Source organism: Marmota marmota, unplaced genomic scaffold (genome assembly GCF_001458135.2).
Source record: "Marmota marmota marmota unplaced genomic scaffold, marMar, whole genome shotgun sequence".
Taxonomy (NCBI): domain Eukaryota; kingdom Metazoa; phylum Chordata; class Mammalia; order Rodentia; family Sciuridae; genus Marmota; species Marmota marmota.
The window spans coordinates 277,153-294,442 of record NW_026003318.1 but is presented as its reverse complement, the minus strand read 5'-3'; the positions used below and the strand labels follow the sequence as shown (position 1 = coordinate 294,442).

General features: G+C 48.3%; 2 protein-coding genes across 2 annotated transcripts; both read left to right on the top strand.

Annotated features, from left to right (window-relative positions):
- The first annotated feature begins 3,264 nt into the window (after positions 1 to 3,264).
- On the top strand, positions 3,265 to 4,578 carry LOC107160327 (olfactory receptor 1C1-like). The gene has a single exon (XM_015507010.2). It carries the CDS (start codon positions 3,601 to 3,603, stop codon positions 4,552 to 4,554), a length of 954 nt encoding a protein of 317 aa, XP_015362496.2. The 5' UTR covers positions 3,265 to 3,600; the 3' UTR covers positions 4,555 to 4,578.
- A 7,268-nt stretch (positions 4,579 to 11,846) lies between these two features.
- On the top strand, positions 11,847 to 12,806 carry LOC107160325 (olfactory receptor 6F1-like). The gene has a single exon (XM_015507009.1). The coding sequence runs from the start codon at positions 11,847 to 11,849 to the stop codon at positions 12,804 to 12,806; it is 960 nt and encodes a 319-aa protein (XP_015362495.1).
- Positions 12,807 to 17,290: the final 4,484 nt, after the last annotated feature.

Below are 17,290 nucleotides of genomic sequence, written 5' to 3'. Positions count from 1 at the left end.
AAGCAAAGTAAGGTATTCTTCATCTCACAGACCCTGCTGCTTTTCCTGTGGGTATTTCCTGGACAAGCTGCTAAGATACACTTGTTCAGTAGGAACCTCAGATATGCTACATTTCTTACATTAGCCCCCATGCTGTGACTGGATTTCTAGGGTTGTGCTTTCTTCATGTCTGATACTCTGTGTTCTCTGATCTCTCTCCCTGTCTCTCCTGCTTTCTCTGCCTGGACACCCCCACATTTCCCTCTCCCTTTCCTTCTGCCCCTCCCTCCCTTTCCATTTCCTTCTCATGGCCTTCCTCTCCCTTTCCTTCCTGTTTTATACTCCACACCTAAGTGAGGGCAGGTGATTTTTTTTTTTCTGACTTATTTCACTTAGTATAAAGCCCTCCATGTTCATCTGGATTTGGTAGATGACAGGATCTCCTTTTTAAGACTGAATGATTTTTCAGTCCAACAGTATACCATATTTTCTCTACCCATGGGTAAAATCCTGGACATTTAGGTTATTTTTATGCCTTGACTAATGTGAACGCTGCTGCAAAGAACCTGGGTGGTCAGATATATTTAGGAGATGGTGGCTTCTTTTCCTTTGCAGGCTATTGGGGGTCTTTTGTGGTTTCATAAGGATCATAGGGCTGTTTTCTACTTTCTATGAATAACACCTTTGGAATTTTGATAGAGGTCACACTGAATCTGTGTATCATCTGAGTAGTGTTGCTGTTTTGATATTAGTGTTTCTGATCCATGAACACTGGATATCTTTCCATTATTTGCACCTTCTTCAATATCTTTCATCAATGTTTTATGGGGTTCAATACAGAGATTTCACTTCCTTTGTTAAATTTATATTGCAGTGCTTTTTAAAATGCTACCTTTCATGGAATGGTTTCCTTGACTTATTTTTTCAGATAGACCATTTTTGTGTATAAAAATGCTACTTTTAAAAAATATAGCTTGAGGTAATAAGTGAAAAGATGAGACACTGAAACCAAAAACCTACAAACTTAATTATCCATCCCCATAAAATTCAGTCACCACTCTCTGCCCTGTGCCAAAGGGACTCAGGAATACAGAGAACCCTCTTTGGAGTCAGACACGCACAGGCCCAAATATTAGTTTCCAGATTATTTAGTAGTTGTTTGAATTGTACAAAGCGTTTTGTTTTAATGTTATGTAGAAGAAAAGGAGAATTGGTCTTAGAAACTTCGTAGATTTTAAAGCTTTTCCTGGCATGCTCTGTTGGACCCTCGGCTTGCCTTCTCTACCAAACAGAGAGAAACAACTATCACCATGAGAAAAGCTGTGAGGAGGTGAAATTAGAACTCCACATGGCCTCTGCAGTGCTGAGCTCAAGGGACAAAGTGTGCCTTGATCATGGCCTGTCCCTCTGAGTCACTCAGGTAAACAAATTACTGCTATTCCCAGAAGAGAGGTGCGCGCCCGTGTCCCTCTGGTTCCTCTCCTCCTTGTTGATCTCCTCTTAGGATCTGAACCCGTGTGCAAGTCCACCTCCGTTCTCTTGGTCGGACCTTCAGAGAGAATAAAAATGTAAAGGTGGATCCCCTCCCGACAAGAAGGGTACATACGTACTCCGAGCTCTTCTCTGTCTTATCAGAGACACCCTGAGTATGTGAGTCCCAGAATCATGACACTCAGACTTTTGTAATGGCACCGTCAAGGTTCCCGTGGAAGAGTGGGCTAAGCCCAGGTTGAGGAAGCCACCCTGGAGCCCACGGAGGTGCCGTGAGGGAGGCACTGTAGGGCTCTCTCCGAGAACTGCAGGCTGGTGCAGTCAGGTGCTGCTCCAGAATGTGGCCTCCGCTGTTTCGATAGCACTGTGTGTCGCCAACTATGTGCAGATTCTTCCTCCGGCACGACACCGGCCACAGGGAAGCAGGCAAACAAGGTGAGCTTCCATGCTGAAAGGGGCTTTCAGTCTGATCACAGGATGGGGAAAGGGCAGGAGAGATCGTCCCGCAGCAGAGGAGGCCAGAAAAGCCCCTTACTCCAGAGTGGGCACCTGCCCAGCGTGCAGTGACCCCGCCCAACACAGACCTCATCCAGACTCACCTGCGCTTGGGTAAAGAGGTAGCGAGAAGTTAGTTAGAGGCTATAGGGATCAGAGGGAGGGAACTGCGCAGGTCGGAGGCTCTAGGCAAGCTGGGACTGGAGGCTGGGTAAAGAGCAAATGCATGTTCCAGTTAGTGGCAGGGCTTTAGCGGTGCTCGCTACACTGCCTGGCACAGGAGCTCGGTGGGAAGAAGGAGGCCTCCTGAATGGGCCTTCAGAGGAGGCCTGTGGGCCCTGTTCCGTGGTTGTGTATTTGAAAGGAGAGGTCTTTTTCCTATATCACACATCTGGAGGATGACAGTGAATATTCCTATAAAACATAAGGAGCAGATAAAAGTTCTGAATTTGGGAGAACCTCCTGAGACTTAGAAAAGGTCTCCAATATGTACACACCAGACATGTTTTATAAAGAAGTTCATTAGGATCCCAAATGTAAAATCAATAACAAACAGTGATCCAGGGACACTGTGAGAAATAATAACACCCACACTAAAAATGGCAAGTCCCCACCAGCCACTGTGATTTTACAGCCACACGTCCTGTTCAAGGCCTTAATAGCCAGTTAGATTTACAACAATATAAACTAAAAATATAAAGTTTTGAAAAAAAAATTAAAAGCCCCCAATGTCAGGAAGAACGTTCTGGAACACATAACTTAATCAATAATTCAACTCGAGTCAGAAAAAATAATATTCAGTGTCAAATGAATTGTGCCCAGAACGTGGACCGTAGGCGGTGTTTGGGACATATTTATTGAAGGAAGACACTGCTCATGTGAATGGATGGATAATTACTTGTTTGCTAATAGTAATAAAAACTTATACCTTGATAATACTTAGAATAAAAGTGGGTATTAATTACATCATATTATAGTAAGCATTTGGAGAGTAGAGAGACTGTGAGGCTGCAAGACACTTGGTGAAGGATTCTCATAGGGCAGGAGCACTATCACATCTCCTAGGGAGAGCAGGGCACAGGGCTGTGCTGGGCTGAAGGGCCTAAAGCCCCTGCAAGGACATGGGATGTCAGGGGAGCCTGCATACCTGGCAGAGGCACGGTGCAATGATCAGCAGAGAGCAAAGAAGCCAGAGTGGGGGCCTGGGATCACCAACATTTATTCTCACCCAAGTGAAGAAGCTGGCACAGGGCATCTGCCATCCTGGTTGGGATACATCAGATGAGCAGGGACAGTGCTCAGCCACAGTAACTAAATCTGCTTGGGGCAACCAGCATGGCTGCCAAAATAAGCAACTTTCTCATAAGGTAGGTATGGACAATGTGGTTATTGTGGGCAAATAAAAATAACGGGTCCAATTAAAAATGGGCATTAGTCACAGTTCACTTCCAATATTGGGGAAGAAACCATGCTTTCTTGAAAGCGGTTGAGACTGAGTCGCAAGATGTTTCTGTGCGTATGCAGACATGATGCCATAGACACAGACATGGGTGGCAAACATCGGAAGTAGCAAGGGTTAGGGTGGCACTTAGCCCCCCGACATGTCATGAGGACCCTGTGGGGCTCCACCATTAAATGTTCTCTTCTTCTAGATTCGATGGGAAGATGGAAAGAGGAAACCTAACAGCCATCAGGGAATTTGTCCTCCTGGGACTCTCGGACTCCTCAGCACATCCGCACCTCTTGGCCCTGCTGTTTCTCTGTATGTACTTGGTCACCGTGCTGGGAAACGCGCTCATCATCCTGGCCATCAGCGGTGACACCCGCCTCCATTCCCCCATGTATTTCTTCCTTAGTAATTTGGCCTTTGTTGACATTTGCTTTATTTCCACAACAGTTCCCAAAATGGTAGTGAACCTCCTGACTGACACCCTGACCATTTCCCGCGAAGGCTGCCTCGCCCAGCTCTTCTTCTTCATTTCTTTTGTGAACATGGACAGCCTCCTTCTCTGTGTGATGGCCTACGATAGATACGTGGCCATTTGCCACCCTTTGCACTATGCCACCACAGTGAGCCCTCAGCTCTGCCTGCGGTTGGTGGCAGGGCTCTGGGTGGTCACCTGCCTTCATGCCCTCCTGCACACCATGTTGATGGCACGCCTGTCCTTCTGTGCCTCCAATGTCATCCACCATTTCTTCTGTGACCTCAACCCTCTCCTGCAGCTCTCCTGCTCCGACGTGTCCCTCAACATCATGGTCATTCTCACGGTGGGGAGTCTGCTGGCTCTCACGCCCCTTGCCTGCATCCTCACATCGTATGGCCTCATCTTCTGCACCATTCTGAAGGTCACCTCTACTCAGGGGAGGCAGAGAGCCTTTTCCACCTGCAGCTGCCACCTGTCAGTGGTTGTGCTATTCTACGGCACAGCCATCACGGTCTACTTCAGCCCCACCTCCTCGCACACGCCTCAGGGAGATGCCCTATCCGCTGTCATGTATACAACTGTCACCCCCATGTTGAACCCTTTCATCTACAGCCTCAGGAGCAGGGATGTGAAGGAAGCGCTGCAGAAGACACTCTGCATGTGAGCTGCTCTCAGCGGTGACCACGACCCAGAGGTAAATCCAAGTGCCAGAGCAAGGGGCCAAGGCAGGCATGTCCCACGTGGACACTGCAGCAGCCATCAGGTCGCCCCGATGCCTCTTTACACTGGAAACTGCATCCAGTGCTTTGTGTGTGTCCTCACACTCTGCCTTTTCAAGCACTGGGCGACCCAGGAAACCCGCGGTCAGGATGAGGACGGTGCGTTCTGGAGAAGCAGGTGGGGACGACCAGGTCCCTGATTTCAGTGTAGCGAGGTGTGATCAAACGCCAAGCCATCCAGATGAGGATAAGTCCTGCTGGGGCAGCATCCGAGGTTTAGACTGGACCGTGGCTGGGCTCCAGTGCAGATCCATGGATGGTGGGAGCAGGGCTCCTCTTGAAGCGCTCTCAGGAATGCTTCCCTGTCTAGGGAATACTCCTTCACTTTGCTCTCTCTCGACACACCTCAATGTCCCCATTCTGTCCACCGTGTCCTTGTCACATGTGTGCCCAACTGTTTCTGGCATAGAGGAAGATCACCTTCTGCTCAAATCACATTCCCTGCCAACAGGCAGAGAGGCTGGCAGAGCCCTCTGCAGATGTGCCGGGTGCAGCCCACTCCCGAGGAAGACTGTCCTCCTGGGAGGTAACAGGACCTCATCAGGGGAAGCCTTGCTCCAAACCTCTGAGTTTTGTTCCATCCTGTCTTGCTAATAGCAAATCAATATGCAATATGCAAAAGTGATTACATCAGCGGTTATTCCGTTGAATAAACTCTAAGTAGGATATGGCTCCAATCCCTAGTGCTTGGGGACTCACTCACTCCTGTTGAGAGCCAAAGGCGAGTTGGGATGGCGCCTAGCATTTTGCCAGTACTTTTGAGTTCTCGCAGCGTCCGTTGAGTTCCGGTTGAGCTCTCGCGGGGATTCCTGGAGAGTTCGGTTGGTTGGTGAAGTTCCGGTGGAGGGAGTTCCGGTTGGTGTGTGGTGTGTCCTGGAGAAGGCCGCCGTGGGTGGCGTTCTGGGGAGTTCGGAAGTAAAGTTTGTTCCTGCTTGAGTGGCTCGTGATTTGTGCCCAGCCAGACTGCGGCACATTCCAGTTCACCTTTGGGAATGTCACCTGTCCTTCTCCAGAATCAAAATGTCTGCCTTTGTGCCTCTGTAAATGCTCAAGTGAACACACACATCCCACTTTTAAAACTTAGTAGAAATTCACACCTTCCCAAGGAAAAACAAATACAGATGCAAGAGTTTAAATCCCTTCGAAAAAAAATGTTTTTTTTTTTAAACCAACCAAGTTGGCAAATAAACTTCAGCTCTTCTAACATAGTTATCTAGCTTACAATATGGATAAAGAATGTAGATTCATGAAGGCAAATCAGTAAGTAAATAAATAATGTATGGGGAGGTGGCTTATAGCTTCAGCTCTACCTAATGAACACGGGACTGGCTTCCTATCTGTATACCTAAAAGGTCACCTGTCCAGAAGTTCACTTAATGCTTTGCTAGGGTTTTAGGTGTGGAAAATCATTTGAGATGATGGGTTTAGAAAGGGGACCCTTCTGAAAATGGAGGTTATGTGTGTCAGGTTTTCAGATGTCACTCAAGCCAGCCCTGCCCTGAGTGACATCGTCAAGAAGGTGGATCTGTCAGCAGGTACAAGCACCATCCTCACCCTCGTCCCCGACACTGTGCCGTCTTTAGATGGCATGCTCTTCTCTCCATCACCTTGAGCCCTTGAATGGCCCATTGCAGAGTCAAAGGAAAGTGCAGACTGTTTAGTAGCTTCCCTGAACCAAAATAGGGACCTCAGAGTAATTTTTTGAGGGTTTTCTTTTCTAGACATCCAAGAGTCAGCTAAAATGGTAAAGGTACTCCACAGGGGAAATGCACATCTTCCTTTCAAAAGTACTTTGCAACTTCCACCTGGCTGCGGGTGGACTTCAGCAAATCCAGGAAGGAGGCTCGGAGGACCTGGGGTTCCACCACTCACAGGGAGCGCTCTCTAAATGTGCTTCTGCTCATCTCACACATTCTTGAAGAAAAAGGAAAAAATATGAAATGCACGGGTATGCAGAAAGTGGTTCCTGCGGTGGAGGGAGCAGTCTGGCCAGACACCAGGGACTCCTTAGAGCACAGCAGAGACTGGGAGATAAACAGGCACCAAGATGCCACTCGGTAAACAAAGAAAAGAAGAAGCAAAAGGGAGATGCCGCCCAGTGTCATTAGCCTGGTTTTCATGATATAGTGCCTTTGCATCCTTCAAAACTTCTGGGGAATGCAAATTCCTCCTTTCCCATTGAGGTGGTAAATTGGGCTCCTGAGAACTGGAGATTTAACCAGTGTCATTTTACTAGTAGTTCAAAGCCTGCAGAGGACTGCAAGACACTGGCAAAGCATGAAGCTTGAGGCTATCTGTGCAGCTCCCAAAGCTGTATTTACCACATCCACAGGCACCCTGAGCCAGATGCAACTGTGAGGCCTCCCGATCCCACGCAGGTCATTGCATTGCACAGGATGATTTATGTGTGAATGAGGAGAACCCTCCACGGTTTGGCTATTACAGCACTCAGTTGTTCTTGAACTCTTTCAGCAGGCCATGTTGTGTATCTGCTGATTCTAAATTTGTTACATAAGCAACCTGGAGAACTAGGCATAGTAGCCTACGCACATTCCATAAATAAGACCTTCAGATTTCCACTAGAAATCACCATGAGGAATCTTATTAAAGTTAATTGCAAAAGCATTTGGCTCCACTATTTTTTCTTGCCTGTGTCCCCAGGACAGGCCACAGGCTCAGCTGCTAGCCATCCCTCCTGGACTCTCCTGGGGTGGGCAGATGAGAGGCAGCAGTGCCTAGCTGGCTGTGGAGCTGGCGTGGGTCAGGTCTGCTGCCCCAGGGCGTTTCCTCGTCCCAGCCCCCTGGCTGTCCTCCTCTGTTTCATTAGTACTGAGCGAAGTTACAGTTCTTCCAACAAAGGGAAGACTATGGATAACCACAGCCAAATCACACAAAGCAAATGCTTTTCATTCACAGTCCTGGAAGACACATCACTCAACTGTGGGCACAGTCTATCTTGATGTGTACAAGAGCTAAATTATATTGCTGATGGCATTTTTTTTTTTTTTTTTGCCTGGTTTTGGTTGCTCAGTATTGTGTTTGTGAGATTCATCCATAAAAGAACACCAGGCCGATTCCCCTCATGAGCATACATGCCATATCCTTAGCAAAATCCTAGCAACCCAAGCTCAACCCCACATCAAAAGGGTCATTCACTGCGGTCAAGTAGCCTGTAATCCCCAGGATGCTGGTGGGTCATTATGAGCAGATCAGTAAACGACGTTCAGGTAAAAAATGTGTAATTGTCTCAGTGAATAAGATGAGGCTTGGACAAAATTCAACTTTCCTGAAGAAATTGAACCAGAGGTCCAGAAGAGGTGCAGAAGAAACATGCCTCAAGTAAGCATGAGATCCTGCAGCCAGCATGGAACCAAGTGTGAGTAGAGAAAGCGCCCAGGTCAACAGCCCCAAACCGCCCACCGGCAGGGCACTGGAGCAGAGCAATGGCACAGAAAGGGACCTCAGAGGGCCCAAACAAGACAGGAGGAGGTGAAAGGGTCTCATTGAGCACATGACTGCATTCAGAGAAAACCCTAGCTGCTCCCCAAGAGCGGCGGGCAGTGAACTAGGAAGGAACTATTAAGCCACAGGGAACAGAATCAACGCAGACAAATCAGGGTGGGTTCACTGGGAAGGACAAACATGGTGAAGCAAGTTTCCGCCTCCTGCTTTACGGTCGGCTTGGTGATTTACTGCACTCTGGCCATGACATGGAGACACGCCCAACAGGGCTGATCACTGGGCACATGCAGATTAGACCACCATGAGGCATCACCCCGACCTGTTAAAACAGTTGTTATCAATGGGAGGCTGAGACGAGGATGGCGAGTTTGAAGCAAGCCTTGGCAACTCAGTGAGAGCTTGTCTGTAAATAAATATAAAAAGGGCTGGAGACATGGCTCAGTGGTTAAGTGTCCCCGGGTTCAATCCCCACTACCAAAAAAAAAAAAAAAAAGAAAAGAAAAAGAAAAAGTTTGTTATCAAAAAGATGGAAAGTAAGTATTGGCAAGGAAGTGGAAAAAAAATGAGCCCCTGGTGAGAATGCAATTTGTTAACAACGATTATAGAAAATGGTAGACAAAATCCTCAAAAAAAAAAAAAAAAAAAAAAGGCTTACTCTATGACCAGCCATTTCAGCCATTTCATGCTGAAGTCAGCATGTCAGAGGGACAGCTGGCCTGCCACGTGGGATGTGGTGTTACTCACAGATGCCAGGGAGCCAACCTAAGTGCCCACGGATGGATGGGTCACAGGGAAGGTTCGGTTGTTCACACCAGGGCTTTCCTATCAATCAGCTTCAAAGAAAGAGAAACTCTGTAGTTTGCGATGACATTGATGGAGTCAGAGAATGTCATGCCGAGTGAGGTAAGCACAGACCCAAAGGCCTCCGGTTCTCACTCACAGGTGGACCCTAAAACGTCACCTCCCAGGAGCAGAGGGCAGCTTCCGTGTGCCAGGGTGGGGGCCTGGGAGGAGGGGACGGCAGTAACAGACGGCAGCCTCACCTGGGCAGGAGGAAGTCTGACTTTTCTGAGGTCTGTTACACACCATGGTGGTATAGCTGATAATAAGAACTGCGTGTTTCATATCGCTGAGAGTGGACTCCCAATGTTCTCATCACGAATGTGTTAAGTGTTTGAGATAATGCCTATTTTCATTAGTTTGGTCTGATTTTTTGTATTCAGAAGAATCATGACTTTCTACCCCATAAATGATCTTTTAAATATGTAATAAAAATTAAATTAAATTAAGAAGGTCAAAGACCACTTTTTTGGAGTGACTTGAACAAGGTCACACTTCTTTCCAGGTCCCCTTGTCGCTGTGCACGCACGCATCCATATCATCTGACACCCAGGGTGCTCCCCCCCAGACCCTGCCGACTACTACACCCACCTCCTGGTGGCAGGCCTTGTCCCCCTAGGCTCACTCACTGTTATGGAAGGACGAGGGCCCCTTTGTGTTTTAGCTCTGTGTTTGTGAAGGAGACTTCCCTGTGGCCAGAGGGCTTGTATGTGTGTTCAGGGTGCCTTGTGCTGCAACCTCGCTGTGGGGCCAGAGAGCAGCCCCATCTCCTGCCATCCACTCTGCAATGCTGGGCGTGGAGCCAGGGCCCGCTGGGCAAAGGCTGCATCAGTCCTGTTTCTAAGGGGAGTGCCACAGGCAGGGCAGCTGCAGTGGCCTGGGGCCCGGGGACATCCCTAAGGCCTCCTCTGCTCTTCCTCAGTCCCTGGGAGAGCAACTGTGACCCTCACGAAAGTGAAGTCCTCAGGGAGCCCCTGTGATGTCCCAAAGTCAAGCCCAGCTCTCCCAAGCTGAGAAGTCCTAATGAAGCCCCCAGGGAGATTCCCTGGCCTTCCCTCCCCAGCCCCGACCACAGGGGAGAAAGACAAGCAAAGACTGGGGTGCTAACTGGTAACACAGATGCTGAGTGACGGCGAACAGCACAGCCACAGGTCCCCGCTACGTCGATGAGGCAATGGGTTCATTTGATTCAAGCCACAGCCTCTCTGAAAAGAAGAACTAAGATTATTTGACCAACAACATCACATTTCTGAAAATGAGCAAAATACAACAGCACGTGAGTGTACCCAGGGAAAAGCTGTGCGCCCACTCCCCAGTAGCCCATGGGAAAGGGCCAGGCCCATAACTGCCCAGCAGTGATGCTCGTGGCCTAGCAGGACCTCCTCCACGCGGGAGCAAAGACTGCAGGCTAGGCATTAAAACCACCAAATTAATAAAGTGTGAGTTGCTTTTTGCACTTGAGTTTTTTTTTTTAATGAAAGTATTGCTTGGTTTAGAAGATATTTTCTCTCTCTTCACTTTCTAAGTTCCTGCTGCTGAGGAACATGGAGCCTGCCTCTCAGTACAGAGGACTAGGTGACCGGGAAAAAGACTTAGGAAAAGGGAGGGACAGTGTGACATTTCAAATGCTGTTGGATCATGGTGCAGCAAGAAGTACAATTTAAATTTTGTTACGGAAATATGAAAAAATGTCAGCATTTTTAGATGACTAACAGACATCATTGCTTTATATATATGTGTGACTGCATGACCAATATGTTCCTATAACATGTACACTCAGAAAAATGAGAAATCATATCCCATCTATGTATAGCAAAGTGCATAAATGCATTCTACTGTCATGTATAACTGATTAAAGCAAATAAAAAAATTTTTAAAAATGATATCCCCAACCACAGTAACATTACTTGATCTTCTAACTCTGTGGCAAATAATTGCCAAGATCCGTCAATGAAAGCTCCCCTCCCTTCCTCCTCTGTGCACTGCAGGGAACGTAGACGCTGTGGGGGAACCTGTGGGGTCTGGTGACTGAGAATCTCCACATTCTAAAGCAGGAGGTGGACAGACAGGACCCAGCTGACCACACGTCACACTCAGCTGTTGTTTTCACGGTGATGCTGGAGACAGATGCCTGTGTTGTTTGCGCAGAGACTTTATGTACGCTTCCATCCCATTCTACACATACAAGAACAATTTTAGGATGGCTACCCGGATATTTTTTTTCCTTTATATCATCGTCTGGATTTTTGGCACTGAGGCAGGTGTACCTTCTGGGAATCCTCGCTTCTCTAGAGCTTTCTGGTTCCTTTAAGAATCTATTTGCTTGACCGTTTCTGACAGATGCAAATAACAGGTGCAAGGATTCCAAAGTCAGCCAGAACTTGGGGGGTGAAGAGTGCCTGTAAACAGACGTCTTCCGCTCGTGTCCCCTCCACCCCTGCTTTGTGCTCTGAGGCTGGTTTCACGGAGGCCACCCTCTCCGCCCGCCCTTGACTGACGGAGCAGATGACGGGTCCCCAGGCTGAAGCTGGGGGCACTCCTCCTTCCTGCAGGGCAGGCCCCCATCTTGGTCTCTCAGGCACCCTCTGTGCTTTGGGAGGTGAGTTTCCAGTGACAGGGCCATGCCAGGTTCAGTCCTTTGATGTACAAGTTTGGACTGGCCTGGGGCCACCTTCCTGGGTTCCAACCCACCCTGCCACTGAAGGGTGAGGAGACCCCTAGGAAAACGGCTAACCCCCCTCATTTCTTCATCTGTAAAACGTGGATTACCAGAACTGCCCCATGAGAGGCTGTTCCTGAGGATCGGCCAGATAGCCCAGGTGAAGTCTCCCAGGCCCTGAGTGTGGTCGACTCCTTCCCAACCAGAGGATGCGGCATGGACCTGGCCAACAGGACAGCGGTGAGGGAGTTCCTTCTGCTGGGGTTCTCGGGAGCGCCCTGGCTGCAGCACGCGCTTTTTGCGCTGTTCCTGGCCGTGTACCTGCTCTCCCTCGTGGGAAACACCCTCATCATCTTCATCGTCCTGGTGGAGGCCACGCTGCAGACACCCATGTACGTTTTCCTAGGAAACCTGTCCTTCCTGGAGATCTGGTACACCACAGCCACGGTGCCTAAGTTGCTGGCCACCTGCCTGTCCAAGGGCGCAGCCATCTCTGTCTCTGGCTGCATTGTCCAGTACTACTTCTTCTTCTCCATGGGGGCCACCGAGTGCATCTTGCTGGCGGTGATGGCCTACGACCGGTATGTGGCCATCTGCAGCCCTCTCCGCTACTCCCTTCTCATGAGCCTTCAGCTCTGCCTGCGCTTTGCAGCTGGGTCTTGGGTTGGGGGCTTCGCGGCCCCCCTCCTACCTACCATACTCATCTCTCGCCTGAACTTCTGTGGCCCCCAGAAGATCAACCACTTCTTCTGTGACTCAGACCCCATTTTTAAACTTTCCTGCTCAGACACGTTCTTGGCAGAGGCCTTGGGCTACACCTGCAGCTCTGTGGTGATTCTCAGCTCCTTCCTCCTCACCATGTCCTCCTACGGCAACATTGTGGCCACCGTCCTCAGGCTGTCCTCCCTAGAGGCTCGGAAGAAGACCTTCTCCACCTGTGCCTCCCACCTCACCGTGGTCACCATCTACTACGGCACCATCATCTTCGCCTACGTCCGCCCTCCAGCCAAGTACAACTTCACCATTGGCAAAGTGATCTCCGTGTTCTACTGCGTGGTCACCCCGCTGGTGAACCCACTCATATATACCCTGAGAAACAAAGATGTGAAGAAAGCGTTCAGGAAAATTCTGGCACAGAAGAGATTCCTCTTGACCAGAAACAGACAGGAGTTTTGAGATATCAACACAGAAAAGCAGTTTAGAATGGAAACTCAAACTCATGTGCAAATGGTAAGTACTAAAAACCATAGTCTGCTGTTGATACCACCTAATGTGGCCACCTGTGCATGGTACTTGTGTTTTGAACTCCACTGGACAGCCGTTCCAAGTCTGCTCTGCCTGTGGTGCCTTAGTACAGCGCTGTGATGGGGGAAGCTACCTGACCCAGGCTCCTGCCCCTAATGCGTCTCCCGGCAGTGTTCCAGGGACCCCGGGCCACAAAATCTCTGTTAAGTGGGGGCAGTCGTCCTCTATCTAATGATCTGATGGTCTGGTCTACACTTGGTCCTTTGTACCTCAAAGATGTGTCCCCTTCAGGGACATTTCCTACACACACATGCCGAGTCAATGTTCTTCTCAGGCATTGATGTTAACTTGTCAATGATAATGCAGCTTAGTAATTCTGTTAGAAAAATTAGGTCATCAGGATTTTTCTGAGGAACGTAAAGCCATGAGTAAATGGGGCTGGGGTTGTGGCTCAGAGGCAGAACACTTGCCTAGCACGTGTGAGACACTGGGTTCCACCCTCAGCACCACATAAAAATAAAATAAAGGTATTGTGTCCACCTACAACTAAAAAATAAATATTAAAAGAAAAAACATGAGTAAATGAACTCTATTTCAAAAATTAGCAAGGATACCATGACTCAAAAGAAAAAAAAAAACTTAGATCTGGACACTGAGAATGGAATATCTTAGGTGGTGAGGTGGTGACTGTTTCAGATTCCTACAACGTATGCAAGGAGACACCTAATTAAGCAAAAACAAGTCTGATTCTGAAAGAGAAGAATGAAGGGCTCCAGGTGTCCCCCCCTGCCCAGCCCTCTCCTGTGAGGAGGAAGCCCTGTCATTCCCGTCAGTGCAGCACAGGAGCACAGGTGACAGCAGGGGACAGACCCTAACTCCCGAGCCAGCCCTCTAGGTCAGGCCTCCTCCACCTGCTCCCTGTAAGTGCCATGGTGGCCCAGTGGCCAGGGCAAGCCGAGGGACAGCAGGACCTCACCTGGACCTCTGGGCTGAGAACCTGCCCTGCTAGGAGGTCAGGACCACATCCAGTCTCCAGGGGCAAACTAGAACAAACTAACTCGACCAAGGTGTTTTTAATGACAAGAAAATGGAATAAAATCCAGAGTTTGTAGCACAGGCCTATGTTTGAAAAATTTTTTAGTTTAAATTGCAAGATGAGATTCTCTGGATTCCACGAGAGCTATGATAAAATCTTTGGTGAATGCCTGGTTTTTAGTTTTCACTTTTGAAGCAGTGAACAATCTTGGCAACTGTCACCAAGGTGACCTTTACAGGTTAACATGAAACTTGGGCCACATGACATCTCCTCTAAACCTCGGCCTTCCACCAGAACCTCAAAGCCATGTGCAAACTGTCCCAACAGCGAGGAGCTGCTCGGCATCGTTGTGTGCAAACTTGAAGAAGGCGAGGTCCTCATCCTGTCATGGTGGCAGTCTTCCCTGTAGCCAACCTCTAGGGACACCCTCCTGTTTCCTGTGTTATGTTTGTTAGGGACAAACATGGTGATAGTTACAACGGTGGCAACTTCCTAGGTGGGACGCACTGGAGAGGACCTTCCTGGAGTGTCAGTCTGTGCTGATGGAGACCCTCTGGAGACCCTCATAAGGCAGAATAGCAGAAAAAAGGGAAATGCAAACCCAGGTCAGGTACAGAAGTCCCCAGGGTCTAACGGCAGTCAAAAATATTCCATCATATTTGGATCATAAAACTCTACGTCCATCTGAAGGAAGTTCACAAAACTTTTTGCAGGAGACACACGGAGAGGACAGTCCCTTCCAGGCTGCTGTCCAAGTCTAGACCCGACTCACACATTGATACCAACTGGCACGGCAACGCATCTGGGGCGTCTCTCCTAATATTTAAGGCAACTTCTCAATTTAGGAAATCATTTTAAAGCTTTCTCTTTTTTGGTGGTATATTGCTGTGTGATATGAATTTACTAAAGTAGCTGATACCACTTACAGTGTGGGCATGAAATTCGCGCTGCAGCGTCTCTGATGTTCTCAGGGACTGGATTTCCTTGTAGAGCCTCTGCCTCCCTGACGGCCACCTTGAGGTTGAATTGTGCCACAGGCTGCGGCAGAAGTGACCTCGACTTTGCCCCAAGAACTGTCTCGTGCAGCTGCTCAAGTTGGCAATCCTGACCCCCAGTGGTCCCCTGGCTGTGCCACTCTGTGGCTGCCCGTGAGCACCGATGTCATCCTGTTTTCACACTGTATCTTTCCTCATGAATGGACAAGGGTTTATCTCCACCAATAACAGCAGAATCAAGCTGTCTGTGTCCACATTTCAAATGCTACAGCATCCTCCTCAGGGGCCTGCCTCCTTCCTCTCAGGATACCTTCCAAACTGTCCTCTGCGTCACACCCAGTGGGAGGGTTTTGCAGTGTCAGTCAGAGCTGCCTCTGTCCTGCTTAGCAGACACCAGTGTCCTTGTCTTGTCCTAGTGCTGGCCCTGACCTAGAAACCCTGCCCGGCCTGGCCACCTCTTTCCATGTTCTTTCTTTTGCTAGAGTTAAAGACCTGTGATAGCCCATTACCACACACCGGCCACAGCCCCCCCAGCCATTGCACTCATGGCTGGCCCCCTGCAGGACCCTGCTCCCAGCACTGGGGCTGCACTTCTCCCCAGGCTCCCTCCCCGCCAGGCTGCCCCCCTGGGAAGGAGTCCTGGCCTCCTGGAAAATCTCAGAGTTCCAGCTCACCCGCCTTACAGTCAGGGGCCTTCCACTCAGACCTCGCTCGGTTACCGTTGCACATCTTTCCATCTGGCAATATGAGAGTGGAACTGAAACACAGTCTCTTATCGTACTTCTCATGATAAATTATATCAAAAGTTCACAAAGCGAAGCCAAGGGAATATTAAGCAATCTCAGTTCTTCACCTGTCCCGTCGCCCTGTCTAAAGTGCTCTCATGATCTCCTGGGTTTTCATTGTGAAGCCAAGGAAGGGAAGGCACAAGAGAGGAATTTATAACCTTCCCCCAAAACCCTGGAATTGCATGCACAGCATACCCTTGGGATCTCAGTTCATTATGAAGTGTCTTGAAGAAGGTTCAATATCAGGGCGAAGAGAGACTTTTTTTTTTTTTTTTTGCCATCCTATGTTCCATCAAATGTCCTGTTTTTGCAGATTTCTCTAGTATCTGATGGTTTCTGATTTCTGCTATCTCAAAAAAGTCCTAGACAAATAATGTTATGTAGTAGTGTGTGCATGTAAATGTAGACGAGTGTGTCTGTGTTTGGGTGTGCATGTGAATATAGATGTGTGTGTATTTGTGTCTATATGTGTGTGTGCATGTGAATGTAGGTGTGTGTGTGTGTGTGTGTGTGTGTGTGTGTGTGTGTGTGTGTGATTCTCAGGAGTGGAACTGAAGGTCCAAGTAAAATGCATTCACATATTTAATAGATAAATTCAATTTTGTCCCCAAGAGAATTTCAAAATTTTGTATTTCCAACAGCCATTCTACCAGTGCAGCTCCTTTAGAGAAGATCTTTCCAAAAGATGAATTTGGCCAATCTGTTATGTAAAAACCCAAAGCAAGCAAACAAAAAAAAAACAACCAATTTTGATGAGCTACATTAGTACTTTGACTATAAGTTTGATATTTCACATGAATATCCCAAATCCTGGTATTCCACACCCACAGAATATGTCTTGTTTGTTTTTCCCATTTTTCTGTTGTGCTACCAACTCATTCCTGTCAGTATCAGGGATTTTGTTCTGGTTTTACGAAATACTAACCTTGAACTATGAGCTGAGTTGCAAATATTTCCCTGTTTGCAGATTTTTAAATATATGCTTCTATCAACCTGAGGAAAATACTTTTCATTTAGTTGTATATTTCAATCCTCAACATCACGAACCTTATATTTTAAGGAAATACTTTTCTTTTACAATTATTTGAAAGGATTTCAACATGTTTTGTTCTAGAATTTCTTTCTTTTTTTCTCAAAAAGCATAATTTGCCCATAGGAAGTGGTCACCTTGTTTACAGTTTGTTGCAATAGATTAGATATTTTCAAGGTAAACGTTCATTCACGGCAACATTATGTATCAAGAGGAAATAAAATCAGCCTCCTAAAGAAGAAAGAAAACCGCCATGGACGTCCTGCCTGGTCTGTGTGTGGCGCACAGCTGGCCGTCCTGCTCACACCCTGTGCCCTTTGGGAAGGGGCCTCTGCTGGGGCTGAGGGGCCTTGGCAGCCCTCTTGGAGGCAGCTGGCCGCTGGAGCTGTCCAGCTCTTCTGTGCGTGCTGGTTCCCGCTCGGCCAGCTCTGGCTATGGCTGAGCTTGGGCAAGCGTGTTGCCATGGTTACGGGTCTGTCCATCTCTCCCTGGGCAGTCAGTTTGCTCCATGGGTCCTGAAGCTCTGCTGGGGGTGGCTCTTGCTGAGCTGATGGTTCTATCATTGC